The sequence below is a fragment of the Nuphar pumila genome, chromosome 12, assembly GCF_984573655.1.
Source record: "Nuphar pumila chromosome 12, dmNupPumi1.hap1.1, whole genome shotgun sequence".
NCBI lineage: Eukaryota > Viridiplantae > Streptophyta > Magnoliopsida > Nymphaeales > Nymphaeaceae > Nuphar > Nuphar pumila.
This window is the reverse complement of record NC_143260.1, coordinates 18,428,611-18,444,923: the sequence shown is the minus strand read 5'-3', so window position 1 is coordinate 18,444,923 and position 16,313 is coordinate 18,428,611. Positions and strand designations below refer to the sequence as shown.

The 16,313-nt window shown below is 39.2% G+C and overlaps 1 protein-coding gene across 1 annotated transcript in view; it reads left to right on the top strand.

Moving 5' to 3' along the window:
- The window catches only part of LOC149820186 (uncharacterized), a 47,688-nt gene extending 31,861 nt beyond the window's left edge, over positions 1 to 15,827 (top strand). Inside the window, exon 3 of the mRNA XM_089982717.1 lies at positions 12,320 to 15,827. Coding sequence (XP_089838843.1) covers positions 12,320 to 15,355 — 3,036 coding nt within the window. The 3' untranslated portion in view covers positions 15,356 to 15,827. The remainder of the gene's footprint in view (positions 1 to 12,319) is intronic.
- The last annotated feature ends 486 nt before the right edge of the window (positions 15,828 to 16,313 follow it).

The window sequence follows — 16,313 nt, the reverse complement described above, 5'->3', positions numbered from 1 at the left end:
GATTGCGCCGGTATTATGACTTCCACTTATGGCCGCGGCTAGCTCCATCTGGCTGCACATTTGGGTATCCATTGTCTAAGCCAGATTACCGAGAGTTTCCATTACGAAACCCCTCTGCTCCTGCCATTTATTGGCTGTGCTCGAACTATCTTGGGATCGACGATACATCTAATACAGATTTTGACGACATACATTATTACAAACATATTAAGTATCTTAATATGCCTACCATTATCATTATACATAACTACACTTATATAGGATAACAATGCAATTATCATGATTAAGAAAGAATTATACTCACATAGTCCTTGCAGGGTGTGGCACGATTGTGATCTTTGATTTATTGTTCTCAGGCTCTGATACCATATCTGTAACGCCCAAAAATTTTAACCCAAATTTTGAGGATTTTTTTTTATACAGCGAAAACAACAAATACTATGAGGTTAAGCATTTCAGAACATTACAGTGGAGAGCAAGTCAAATCATTTATTTCATTTCATTATCAAATAAATAATAACATCAGAGTTTAATGACATATTCTAATAATTAAAAATGAAACCAAAATATCCCGAAAACAATAAATCCAAAATCTCGATCCAAGCCTCATTCCGCAATCGCTCATAAACTCTATTCTTCACCTGAAAATTGATAAATTTATAAGAATTAGACTACAACTGTCTAAGTAGGAATTACTGTAATTTTTCTTGCAGGTATATCATGTTTAAGTATGTGATGTGGGTGTCGTGTGTGATTTTCAGTATATATAAGAATCAATAAAACTCTATGCTACGACAGTCAATAATTTATCAGAAGCTAACTAGCAAGTAACATCATTAGTAAAATTTAAATATCACATAGACACAAATTTCATTGCATGCTGAAATTAAATATTCACATGTCACAAGTAACTGTATATGTATAAAATTGTAAATCCATCACTACCTACTCAGATGTGATACCTAAGATTGATCTAATTCAAATGTTTATCTTTAATTATCTCGCGGGTACACGCGGGCCGAATCACCCGTAACGGAAGAGAACATTCGGAGGTTTATTATTCATGGATGTTTTATTAATCCAAATGTTCTAACCGAAACTGTAAATCGTAAAGGAGCGGTCAGTGACCGAGAGAACCTTCTAAAGGTCAAAACCAAAACAGGATGCATCCCTAACTTCTGCAGAAGAACAAAGAGCTACCACCTAAGATATATTGGTAGTCTGGGTCCCCCCCAACTCCGAGGACTAGGGACCAACGAGTCACTTTAGCTCGAAACAGTTAAACACATGTCCCCGAAGTTTTGTACCACCTACCCTCTCCAAGGTAAGCCCAAACGCTAAGTGGTTGATTTTTTTTTTATTATTATTATTACTTTCTCGAAGTACAGGGGCATTTCCCCAACTACCTCCTACTACCATAGTAGTAGGTCCCCAACCTTAGTCATTTTACCAAGGTATATACATCCCAATTTTTTTTCATATTATAGTGATTGCATGATCCCACTCGGAGTGCTCCGGTACCTTTAAACCAGTCAGGCACACAACATTTAAGATTAAGCTTTATTCTGAATTTTATTTCATCAAGCATATAGTTATGTCTGTTCCATCTTGGACCTCACTATATATGAATATCACACATACAGGCCTTCCTTTGAAATTTGATTATGTGGGAGCAACCTTTTTGCATCAAGGGTCTCCTTACAGAATTATAGTTTCCGTTATTAAACCTATGACCCAATTTTTTATTTTTTTACTTTTTTTTTGACATGAACTTAACATAAAGTTCACGATCTCTTTGACCATATGTAGCAAAAAATCTGATTTCTATGTCGTACACTTAAAACAAAACTCACAAGTTAACTATTGAATTTACACTTGCATGAAGGCATGCCACATGTTTTAATGACATCTCTTTAAAACTCATTTCGCAGGGAACAACACAAAACCAAACATATTAACATTGATCAGATTTTATACATCTCAGATTCTGGAAATTTCCCTCACGACACTATTTATAGTTCATTCAATCCATTCTTGGTTCTATTTCAGTATCATATGCATATGCAGGTTCTAGTTACATGATTGAGCATTTTTCCTATGCACACAAACAGATGGTGCAATATTACAAAAAAAGAACATTACAGTCTAACTAGAGCCTGCTAATTTCGAACCCAGCATGTGCATGAAATAAGTTTTCACATGTTCAGCAAGCAAGTATAGGAAATATAGAATAATTAAAAAGAACACGTGTGGGTGGGTAAACATACTCAAGACTGAACTACGTGCAACCATAAAGGCCAAAGCATGACAACAATAGCAGTATATGCTACTGATCTTCACAACACTGTATGAGGCAGAGACACAGACTGTGTGTTGTAGCTTAATCAACGAGTTACACGAGTCATGACTCGTTAAGAGGGTTTAACATATATTCCCAAATAGAAATACTCTGAATAAGTGATCGGTTAATTGTTATACCTATCGTATAGGGTTCAAAAACTAATTTCAGTACATGGACTGGATTAGGTTGTATTGGAATGAATATGCATGTATCATCCATCACTTAATATCATGGATAACAAAAAAAATCATCCTACTAACGAAACATACAGGGTTAAAACCAATGGAACCTAGATCTGATCCCAACTCAGAATGAGGTTTGGGTAAATACACAGGGTAACAGTGACATACCCTCCTCCGGTCAGGTTTCATAGCAGCCAAGTTCGACTCAGTTTGCAGAGACCGAAGGGTTACCCCCCCCCCCCCTGCAAAAACTGAAACCCAAGGTCCCATTATACCTTTGACAGTCGAAACCCCCAAATCGGTGATTTGGGGTTTCCGACCCTCAAACATGAATCAGACCTACATGTGCCTTTAACAGTCGGAACCCCCAAATCGGTGATTTGGGGTTTTCGATCACTCTCACTCCATAGTAAAACTCGAACCTCCCCCCCCGTCCCCCTTTTCATTCTCTTTTTTTTTTTAGGGTTTCCAACAATCCGCAACCCATACTCGACCCCATGTAGTACCTGGAAGAAAATTTTCAGAGATCCTACCTGTTCCGGCGAGGAGGAGGTGGCTGACGTGGTTGGGGAGGTCGTTGGCGCCGGTGGTCCTGCCGCTGCGCGAGAAATCAGGGGGGAGAAGAGAGATAGAGGGTAGGAGAGAACGGGAGAGAGATGAGAAGTAGAGGGAAGAGAGAGGTACAGTGGGAGGAAGAGGGGTTCGGGACCCCATTTGTAGGAGAGTGGCCTCCTGGAAAGGGAGGAGGCCGTTACCCTCACCCCGGCGGTTACGCATCCCCCATCCCCCATCCTTCTCTCAACGTGTTAGGGTTCAAAATGAACCCTAACACACGATTTATCATTTTTTTTCACTTACCTCTTTACACGGGGCACGACCCCAGGTCCGAGTCCAAGTCCGAGTCTGAGACCCGGGATCCAGACGCATTCTGGATCCGCGACACCCAATGTGGTGTGGGTATGGACCCGCAAGTTGGATCCATGTGGATTTAATTGTGGATCCCTTCGTTAGCTACCCCTATATATATTTTATATATATATAATTATTATTATATTTTCCTTTTTTTTTATAGACATATTAATATATGGGTTATCTTACGTATATTTACACATGGATCCTTTACGGATCCTAGATCCAAAAATGCGGATCCCAAACCCAAATTTAGAAAAATGCCTATTACTTTCAGATAAATTTAAACAATTAATGCCAAAAATCGAGATTATTAAACTTTAAATAAGAGTGCCATTAGCAAGCAAAGAATTTAATTGCTCAAATTTTCAAAAAATGTACTCAAGTATTTTTCATCATTATACAAAAAATTGTCTAGATATTTCCCCTTCTGTTGTATCAATATACATTTATAAGGGGCACATATTCTAAATGACCATATTGATATCATTTTCTTAAATTTTTGAGATATTTGATATCTATCAATAACTATATTCTTGCTTGATAGGATATTATATCAATTTGCATCACTATTAAATATTGTGGTTTCTCCCAATTCTACTTTTCATCAAGACTTGAAACAAGTTCTTATTTTGGATATACGTACACGTGATTCTTTCATAAACATTTTCATCAAGGTTGTAGATAGTTTTTAGCCTTGGGTATTCATACTCATCATGTCATTTGGCCCCACGTGCTTGTAAGATTTAAATTGGATTTACTTATATCGTGAAAAATTCTCGCAAGTACATCAAGTAAGATCTCCAAGTATGTCATTCTCAACCCATTCTCATGAAGCACAAAAACATCCTTATGAGTTCTAAAGAATTAATGAAAATTATATGAAGTTCGATGTAGATTTGAATTTTAATCCAACTCCAATCTCTCAATATTATGCCAAACCCGCCTACACAAAAACATAAGCAAATACATTCATTAAAAGCTCATGCCAGGTGTAATTTAAAAAAAAACATAAATATATGAAGTTGGAGTCAATATAACTCAGATCCATACACACAAGAAATTTAGATTCCAACTACGATCTAAGTGGATCTTACTAGCCATATAGTTAAATAAAGAAAGTATGAGTATTACGTGATGTTATATACCTTACTACATATCACAAATGCAAATATATGAACATGTATCATACTTCCTACTAAAAAATGTTACAGTCCAATAAATGGCTACTTAATATGAATTTGATAACCAAGATAACACAAATGTGTAAGGTTATTCACAATTTTATTAATTTTATTACATAAACCATGAGAAAAAATTTACCAATAATTTAAATACTGGTACAAACCTCATAAGAAAATCATATATATCCATTTTTTTTTTCACAACAAATGCGCAATAAAAATTACCCCCACTATTTTCTGATCATGAAAACATTATACATATACCCCCACTATATCATTGACTTTGAAGATATAACAATCCGCTTAATAACAAAAGGTTCTCCTTCATATGAATTGAAAAATCCTATTATGGAGTAAAATCTAAGTTTACTTCTTTATCCTTGGAAGATAATGATATATTATTCAAACACTAAATATCATAGAGTTTTCAGAACAATTTTAATTTACTTTAGTAGACTACATATGAGATATATGATCAGACAAGTATCAAGATGCACTCATTTTAAGTAGTCATCCATAATCAAAAGGGTTTTTTATTATTTTTTTATTTTTTAATATTTTACATTCTAGGTTTGAGTGACATACCTTCATCTGTATGGCAAATTATCGCACACCAAGTACCCAATAGGTATGTTATAAAATTTTATATGCCAATGCATAGTCATCACTAAACAAATTGAATGGTTAAATTTTCTTCAAAAAACTACCATATGAAATTTAATTATGATCATATAGTTATAATACATGTCATGTCAAGACACTCTAGTTTATCATATATCACATAAAAATTTGCAATCACATTACTCAGAAACCCTTAATTCAAAATTTTAATTTTTAATTCCTAAAATCAATAACTCACAGGAAGCATGTTCTCTCAATCATTAACGTGCATTAAACATAACAATAAACAAAATATGCATTCAATTTGAATAAATCCTCTTAATTTGGCTCTTATGATTAAATATCATAAGACTTATAAAGTCATTATTTGGCAGGCCATTCAAACTATAACATAATATGGCAAAATAGCTAAACTCATCACAAAAATCTATCATCTCTTGGGATAGGATATCTCAATGAATATACCATTCCATGATGGAGTTTCAATTTGGATCCTTTCTTGTTCCAAATAAAATCATAAGTTTGAGTCAAAACTGGTTTCATAATCAGTCCTTAAGATTCCAAAATCGAAATCAAATTTGATTCTCATGATCTAACCCATTACTACAAAACTCATAAACTTGCCTCGGAGGTCAAAGATCCCTGAGAATGAGCAGGATGCGGTCATGACTCTCCAGTTCACTACATTGGGACAGATCAAGTAATTGAGGCACTAGGGCGGCTTGTGACACATCGACGAGTAGACGGTAATGTCGAGGATCTGGTCGATCATATCGTACACCTCATGGAAGGTGAGGTTGCTCATTAGGTGTCAGAGCATCTTCTGCAATTGTTGGGTCTCATGGATGGCCTTCTGTGTCATTATCCTTAACACCACAGCAAAGACCCCACATAGTTGATCAAAGAATTGCAGGGAATGCCATAAATCCTGTCCGACCAAGTTTGGGTACCGATGATTACGCAGATGATTGACTCGATGCTCGATCTGACGATGATCCTCAGGAGGAGTCGATCCTCGATGAGTGTCTTCATAACACAGACGTGGAAGCTGCCGAGTGAGGTGCTGCTGCTGAGGTGTGTCGTCTGACCAAAGGCATGGTGCCTCGTGGAGGAAGGCGAGGCGCTCCTCGATCGGGAGATCGTTCACGGAGTTGTCAAAGTCGTAGACCATGCGGAGCTGCATCGATACCTCGTCAATGTAGTCCTGCATAAGCCCGGGGACCTGGAGCCGCCCTCAGTAGAGTTTCAGGTTGCATAGGTTGTTAAGGTTGCAGACGAGGTCGGCATTATAGAGGTTAGAATCTGTAATGCCCCAAAATCCTGAAGTTATAAACTTTTTAGGAAAAATTTTAAAGCTTTGCAATCAATCCTTTTTAAGAGTTTAAAATGGTAGTTCGGCGAAAAAAAATGTTTGAAATAACAAGTCAATAGACTTTGGGTGCATTACAGCAAACTTTTCTTTACACAATGAATTTGTATCTTCATATAATCATTGAAACCACATAGATTCAAAACAAGGTTTTTAATAATTAAAGTTTACACAAAATGAGGTATTACAAAAGCAACCCTTATATAAAATTATAAAACGTGCTCAGGAGCAAAACAATAGAGAGAGAGTGGGTTCTTGATATCATCATGTCATCGCATCATTGCCTGCCGCATCAACCTAATCATCATCTATATCCTATAAAATGAGTCAGACTTATGAAAGCTTAGTAGGTGCATAGATATCAAATGTCAGAACAAGACTAACATGTGTTATTTCACAACGTGCAGTTTCAGAATAAGTAAAAATGAGTATGGTAATCTTGTTTTGATAATTACTCACCTGCGGGTATGCACAAGATAAAACGTAGAAACAATTGAGACAATCTGGAGGTTTATTATTTCATGTATTTTAATACCACAGATAACTAATTGAGTTCACTTCTAAGGAGACGACCTAATGACAAAGGGAGAATTCTCTAGAGGCCACTTGTTACTAGGGATGTATCCAAACTTCTGCAGAAGTCATTGGGATTTACCACCTAGGATAATATTTGGTAGCCCAGTCCCCTAACTTCGAAAACCAGGTATACTAAGTCATTGCTACTCGAGGAGCATAGTTGTTAACAAATTGTCCATCAGAGTTTTTGTACCATCCTATCCTCTCCCTTGAAAGAACCAAAAAATAAATGGGTACGTCAGGTCTTATTTTATCTGACAACTCATTCAATATGCTCTGGTCTTTTAAACCAAATCGAGCATCTTGCCTCTGAAGGCGAATATCTTCATTTATGTGATTTTTTTTTTAATTATAGTGCATTGTCGCACTATGAGGTTACCATAAACCTCCAGTCCAATCATCATCGTACTAAAATGTCATACATGTCTGATAGTACCACTATGATGAGAAATATATTGGTTTCTCAGAAAGAAATCTAGACACAACATTTGGAAATTTCAATATCACATGCCTTAGGCTAAGAAATATCCGAGTCATTCTGGATACAGAAAAAGACCTGACGTACGTACCAAGAAAGGCTACATAGTCGAGGCCTTTTTGTTATGTTGGTTTGAAGAGAAAACTCAGTTGTAAATATGCAAACATAAAACACTTGTTTTGCTTTTCGAGACATCGGAGAATGCGAGCTCAAAATCTCGCATGTGAAATCTATCAAAAATCGAGTTTCGGCGAGTATGCACAAATCTACATCATTAAATACATACTAGCGTAATTTAAAGCAGACAGGAGTATGCAAAAACTGTGTACTTTATAAAATTACATATGTATATAGAATAAATATATATTAAAGCATAAGTCTGTGCACATTACATCGCGACGACAAGGTAAATGGCATAAAGCAGGACTCGATATGTGAAACCACACATCGAGCTAAATAAATTGCGTAAGCAAGGCCTGGTGTACGAAACCATACATCAGGCTAAGTAAATTGCGTAAAGCAGGAGCTTGTGCACGTTACAGCGCAGCATCAAAGTAAATGACATAAAACAAGGCCCGATGTGTAAAACCACACATTGAACTAAATAAATTACATAAAACTAGAGCTTGTGCACATTACAGCGTGACATAATTTAAAATGGACAAGAATACGCAAAACTACGTGCTTGAGTTAAAAGCATATATATATATAATACATATAAGTTAGAAGTATTCTAGCATTGTTCTCGTATGCAACTTTTCCCTACCTCAGAGATGATCTAGGTCTCTGGCGATTCCAAGTGTAGGTTATATAATATTGTTCGTGCCATGGTAATCGTGCCAAAAATATGGAGTCTCATTCATTGTGCCAATGTGGTATGCTGCAAATGGTTTTTATTGTACTATGTTAAGTTCTTAGATTTTGACGAAAATGATGATGGTTGTGTCGCAATGGTCGAACTTAACCCAGTTCGAACTGACTGGACCAAGCCGATCTCAGCAGCTAGCCAGGTTGAGCCAAAGAGAACTGAAGGAGTGGGACTGGACCCGACTGAGCTGACTTGGTGGAACCAAGTCAAACTCGGTGCACCCGATCCGGCTCGGGGGAGCTGGACCGAATCAGGTTGAGCTCGGTTTTAGCCGAGCTCAGCTTGGTTTGGCTCGACTTGAGGTAGCAGCAGCAGTAGCTGCTGCTTGGGTTCAAGTAAGAGGGGGGGTGGGGGGGTGGGGGTGAGGGCTCGACGGCCATGCCGAGCCGCACCCGACCCGGCCCGAGATAGGACCGGTTCTCTAACAGGGGGGAAGAAAAAACAAGGTGAGAGGGACGACGACCAAGCCACTGTCGGAGACAGTGGCTGCCACGACCCTACTGACAGAGCAAAGGAAAGGGGGAGGTTGGCGGCCAGGCCACTGCCGGTGGTAGTGGTCGCCGCAGCCCTTTTAACAAAGCAGGGGAAAGGGGGAGGTTGACGGCTAAGTCACTGCTAGAGGCATTGGCCGTCGCGGCCAGCCTAGGGTCAGGCGGAGGTGGCTACTCTGGCCACCACAGGAGGGCAGGCGCAGGTGGAGCCTGCCTTCGGCCAAAATGGAAGGGAAGGGGGCACCGATGGGTGCCTCCGTCCTGCTAAAATCGGAGAGAGAAGGTTACCTTCGAGTGCCTACCAGAAAATCAGAGGGCGGCAGGGTCGCAGGTCATGGTGGTGCTAGTGAGCACCCAGTAAAATAGAAGAAGATGATGGTTGGTGGCTGACAGTCACCGTGGCGGTGCTATGCGCACCCACTAGGAAGAGTTTACGATGGTGGCACCTCGTGAACATACCAACAAGAGAGAGAGAGAGAGAGAACAAGTGCACCAGCAGGGAGGAGAAAGAAAGAGAGAACAGATAGATTGAGAGAGAGAGAGAACTTACCAGCAAGAGAAGGTGAGCTCCAGTGAGATTGGGGGGGGGGGGGGATACACAAAGGGGAGAGAGAGAGAGACGGATTCGAGGTCGAGGGCTCCGACGAGGGAGAGAGAGAGATGGGGAGGGAGTCGGGGTTCCCTTTTAAAAAGAGACCCCCCTATGGGGGCTTTAAATAGGCCAACAGGGGGAGGGGATTGTCGACATCCCACTCGGATCCAAATCCTTTTTTTTTTTTAAACCCTTATAAATTTACGGATTTTACAGCATCGCTGAGGCACAGGGTCTTCCAATCGAGCATCTTGGCGCACAACCAGATGTTGGTGCAATGTCGGAGGAAGTGCGCATGGAGGGCGGCGTGGAAGAGGATGCCTTGTAGGTTCCTCGGGTGGAAGCAGTCGATGAGGTTAATTATGAGCTTGACGAGGAGGGTGAAGTTGAAGTTGAAGTTGTCAGGGATGGAGAAGATATCGGAGACACCCACCTGAACCAGATGTCGGGTGATATGGCACCTGAGCATAGACTTCGCAGACATGTCCCGCACCGGACACGACACTACTGCCTCCTGCTTGGTAGACGGAAGCATACCCACGCCATTGTTCATTGGCCCTGATCCGACATGGATATTCATTTTTTTTTGGAAGAACCTCAATGAAGGACTAGTGAGCCGATGTTTTTTAACGATTGTATCAGAGTTTAAGAGAGAGAGAGGATCAAATATTTTGCTTTAAAATTGTTTGAAAAATAGCTAAAACATATTTTCAATTTAATAGAGAAATTGCTTGGAAGCATGCAAATGAGTTTTATCTTTAAAGAAACAATTGCCCCTCTTGAATCGATTCCTTGGTGCAATAGGGTTGGCTGTAACTTTACTTCGAGGATACAACCAAGCCACACCTTCTCGCATTAAAAATGATCCCAACTTTCACAATGGAGTCCGCCTACCATGACACAATCACCTTTAAGTAGCTTTAGATAGGAAAAGTGGGAGTGAAACACAAGAGAATGAAAGGATACTAATCTCACAAAAGATTCCAGTATATATAAGCTTAGGTGAATAAATGTCCAATAGTCATGGATAAATGTCCAATGATCTTGAATAAATGTATAACGGTCATATTCCAAAGGCTAGTGCTTAACTGTCAGATAACAGTCAAAGCAATCAAGTGTGCAACGGGCTGATAACGGCTAACCCATTTAAGAGTCTTAACGGTCACTAACCAATACCTCTAACAACTAATTTAGAAAGTCAAAGCCAAATTAAGTATGACCATAAGCTTAGCCTAGCTAGGTGGCTTGGTCAAAGACAAGTCAAACGTGATCAAGAATATAGGATCGGTAAATGCATAATTTTGAGACAATTCCAACATAAATTCCATCCATGTTGTATATTCTTTTTTAATCATGGAAAGGACAAGATCACCATCAAGATAACCACTACAAATCGGTCTCTATTTCACAGAACTCCAATTGGGTAATTTGAAAGAAAGCACTCTCAAAAGCGTGGCCAAGTTCTCAAAAGTGGTGGAAGACAGCAGCACAAGTACAGTAGCAGATAGTATCAAGTATAGACTGAAGCTTTCAACAGCAGTCTAATGCTGAACATAAAAGCGTATACCATTTGGTGGTACTAGTTGTTGAAACACGTTCCTTGCTCCATATTAAGGACATGACTTTAGAAATATTGCCAAACGTGCAGAGAAGTTAGGCATACTTTTTATTGTTCGTGATTTTATACCATCCAAATTTTGATCTCCAAAATGCACAAGCTCATTCAAAACTTCTGAAGCTTCAGATGCTCCTTGTATAAATATGCAAGCAGCACAAGATCTCATTCTATTTATATATCTGCTCCTTGCATCAACTGGCTGTGAAAATGCATTATTCAAAGAAGAAAAAGGAAATATACATGAAATGGTCTCTGAGTTATAAAATTTCAAAGAATAAGGTAGTTCCTATGACATGGTTGAGATTAAATAAAGCATGGATCTGGCTGGTAACACAAAGTTTTCTAGAATGAGGTGCACAGGTATGTCTATTTGTGAGTGTGTTACATCCAACTCTCTCTCTCTCTCTGTTGTCATTACATTTTCTCTAATTTGATTCCTAATTTGGAAAAGTATCATGAAGAAAATTATGAACTGGTTACTTTTTGGTTTGTCATACAGTTTGGAGGCCAAAGTATCATGGTAGAATTTGAAACGTCTACAGACATGAAAGGTTTTAGCAATTAGTTGGAGCTACATTTCTTGGCCCCGGTGATGCCAGTTTATTAGTATTCACTTTGAAATTTATATTGGTACCTTAGAAATTTGTATTTCAATGGAACTCATGCACCATTTCAATTATTATTCCTATTTCTGGTTGGCTTAAAGACTGTATTTTGACTTTCAGAAATGAATTGTTACTGCTGATTTTCTATATAGTAACTTCCTGAAATGTTCTTGGCCTTGAAACTGTGAATGTGAAATGATGATTTTGGTAGCATATGTTCCCTTTCCTTATCTAAGTCAAACATGACTTTCTTAATACAGATTGAATCTCTTAAATGAAGCAATTTTGACATGTTTTGGTCTGTGCTGGGGTCTAATGTCACCCAGTTCATCTGCTAAGAGCAACTGATTTCCAGGCATAACAGCCTCTGCAATCTGCATCTTTTGTTCTATCATCTCACTGTGTTAATATTTAATACATATGTGCTTTGGGGATCAAAGGCCTACTTTTTATAGTAAAATGGACTAACGTTGTTCCATTTTCAGGGAAAATCTCAAGCATTTACGAAACCTTTGCCTACTCATTCATCTGGACTTAGTAAAGATGCATCAAATGGTAAGAAGGGCAAAATGACAGAGGTTCCCACTACTATTGAGAAAAAAATCTCGCTCAATACTAGAAAGATACCGGAGAAAGATAGATGGAAACCAAAGCAGTCATTCAAGAGGGCCATGACATATGAGAAAGACAATGCATCTATATTTCAATTTCACAGCATTTTAAAGATGCAAACTGGGGCTTCTCCGATTCAGAAAGCTTCTACAACAACCCATAAAAAGGATCACAACCTTGCTATGTGTAGTACTTCTCAGTTTCAACAGTCTGTCAGGCATGTAAGGTTCTCAGGCAAGGATGACATACTTGGCCAGAAAAACATGTGTAGTACTTCTATGGATTCATTGCATACAAAAAGCCCTCAGAATGAATTCTCGGAACTCACGGCTGCATCATCACTTCACGAGCTTTCTCATCTTACTACTGAAACTGATGGTCTTTCTGAAGATTTGCTTCTTATCAAGGATAAGGACACTGTTTGTGGTTCTGGGAAAGCTAGTGCCAGCGTGATTGAAGGTGATGGAAGTAGATGCCCCAATGACAGTAATCAAGTTAAAGAATTTCATCACGGAGTTGCACTGGATTCTGATGCTAGCTCTCATTCTAGGAGCCCTGCTGATGCCAGAAAATCATCTGGACTTTGTGTTGACTTGAATCAGGCCTCTGATAGCTCCTGCACAGTTGCATCACAATATATTACACATCCTGCCATTCACAAGCAGCAAGAATGTCTTTCAATAGCCAGAACTAATCAAGATGTTGGAACTCAAGCTGAGGATAGCATTCCATGGGTGTCAAATGTCTACAAAAGGTTGCAAACACTTGACAACATTGCGAAATCTGATGTATCAGTTTCTATTCCATGTTTTAGCAAAAACATGACCTCGTGCCTGGCAAGTTCATCCGAGAGAATTAACATGGAACCGACAGTTGTGAAGCCCCATATTATCCAACAAAGCATGCCAGGTTCTGCAAGTTGCTTTGTTCACTACCAATCTGCAGGTGATCTTCCTCCAAAAGATCCAACCACTAGGGGACATTCATCATGTTTGTTGTTAAATCAATTGATTCCAGCAGGTAGGGATTCTTGGATGTCAACAATCTCCTTAGAGCCGATGTCTGACACTGCCAATTTATTCGGAGGAGAAACGTTTGTCAATGATAAATTCATTGGTTTACCACTCAATTCTCAAGGTGGGCTTACTCGCATGCATGATCAAATCTTCAGAAAACAAGCAGTGGTTAGTGGACCAACCAAGACATTCCCACTATGTAACTTTGTGGAGCCTATAGATGCTGGTGGTAGTTCAAGCATGCAAGAGGTGACTCGTCGATCAGTGGCTCATTCAACACATGATCTGAATTTGTTCTCAAAGATGCATTATACAGTGAATGATTTAGTGAATGTAGCTCCGCGATCAAGATCTGGTTCACTAGAGCTGAAAGATTTGGGACGAAGAGAAGCAGATATTGCAGAATCAACAAACTTATTTTGTCTAGGATCTTCAAAACTTGACCAACCTCATGATCATAAAGGAAAGGAGAAAACTCATGATTCTGGGAGCTTTAGTTGCATGTTTCAGTCCACTTCTCTTCCAACGGTGCGTTTGATGGGGAAAAATGTCACTGTTGGTAGAAGCAGTGAACAGAACCAAGTGTCAAAAGATCCCATAACATGGACTGATAAGGCAATGATAGCTGAGCATAATCATTCTTTTACTGTTTCAGACAATTTGATGGGAAATCAATCTTTGCAAACTGAACGGATTATTCATCCAGTGCCAGAGCCAAATTTTGCTCCGTTGTCATTTAATCATAACCCACAGTTGCTTTGCGAAGACACCCTTCCTCCCATCATGGGTAGAATTGGAACCAAATATCATAATGTCAGCCATACTATGGTTTCCCAAGCAGCATTAAACCGCCCTGTGCAAATCCTGCATGTGACTGGGAAGGATCCTTCCAATGTCGGCTATCCAAGATCACTGCTGTTTACTGGTCCTACTCAAGCTATCAATCATACTGACCATGTAGAATGTAGAACAGCTTCTGCATTTCATTTTCCTTTACCAAATCCTGATTGTGAAGGATCTATCCAATTCTCCTGGGCCCAACCTGCTACTCCATGCATCCCACCATGGCTCTTAAATGCAACAATCAAAGACACCAAGATGCCATCTCTTCCTCAAACTTACCCTGCTCCTACTTGCAGACACCACCTTTGCAGTCTTTCGAGATCCAGTCCCTCACCTTCCCAACCACATCTTGCACCCTCGTTTCTATCAGTACATAAAGCCAGACCTGAGTCCTCATCATCCGCACTATATCATGCACTAATAGCTCCATCTCCCTCGCATGAGCACATTTCATCTCATTCCTTCCTACAACATTCATCTACCCTCATCCCTCTAGGCAAATCCCAAATCCTAGAAGGATACCCAGGTTCAGAATCTGTTTCTGCATTTAATGGCAGTGGCAGCGCCACCAGTAGCATTAGCAGAAAGATAAAGTCCGGGCATGTATCCTTCATTCCTGGAAGTAACTTCACTTCCCAACCTAAGAAACTCAAAAAGAAAGTCACTGTGACTGGGAATACAAATGTGAATGCTGCTGAATCTAGAAGTTGCAGGAGCAAAGAAACATTCACATCACAGACGGGAATTGCAAAAAAGAAATTGCAACAGGAATACCTCCATTATGATGCTTCTGCTGCTACACTGAGTATTTTCACAGATGGAGCAGTTAGTGCTGGTATGTGTGGTAGTATGAACTGTTCGAAAGCAAGTTTCATAACAAGGCCAGGACCTACCAAGCTGAGTGCAGGGGCTAAACATATACTTAAACCTGGTCAAAAGGTGGATAAGATTAGCTCCACACTGACTCATTCTACCTTACCTTTTTCTGGTATATCATCAACTAAGGGGATCGATTTGAAGAAGAAAACTGCCAGGATCTACAGGTTTTGATAGGAACTTCATATGGGAGTTCTTGTGTTGATTGACCTGCAGAGTGAGAATAAGAGTGGTGTCAGCAATTGATTCTTCATACCATAATGGATTTAGGGATTTAAGGTTGATCTTGATGGTAGGATTATCTCTTGCAACATCTTAACCAAGGGACCTTGGCTTCTGCTCCCATGTCTTTCAATGAAGAATGGAGCAAAGATTTTGTTTTCTCAGTTTGAAATAATGCGTCATCGATCTTCCGTCCTATGCAAGATCCTATCACACTATCAATTGAAGCATTAATTCATCTGGAAAAAGTGAAATCCAGGTTGTGATGATGCACCAGTTTGTGATTCACAGTAAGAACCTTTTGTTATATTAAGACTTAATCTATTGGAACAAGTTGTATCATCGTTAATTGTATTTCATGCAGTGTCTACTTTGACTAATGATCATGGATGAACTGTGAAACAACCTACTGTATTGTATTATTCACTTACGATATATTCTGAAAAAAGACTGATGCCAAGACTAACCACCATGTTTGGATGCTAGGACCTCAAGGTCATGAATTCCTGATTGATTGTAGTTGCTGCTCTTTTGCAGTGTTTCGTCACATTGGTGGATGAACTAATAAAGTATATATAATCCTCATGGTATCAAAGTATTCATCACGGGGGCTTCGAGACATCACATCCTTATTATTCAAAGTACACTATTTACTTATGCCATTTCAGGATAATGTGTGATAGATATCAAAACAAATACTTTTCTTTTTGGAAGAAAGGCAATCTGTATTCATTTAGTAATTGTGTACATAGTTTGGTTATTACAATACAATCCCCGTTACTTTGCAGACCCCAGGCACAGCAGGCTGACCACCAGTGCTTACATAAAACCTAAACCGACTTGAACAACAAATCAGCATTTCTGTAGATAATCAATTTGAAAACCCCTGTTTACAGAACAGGACAGTGTC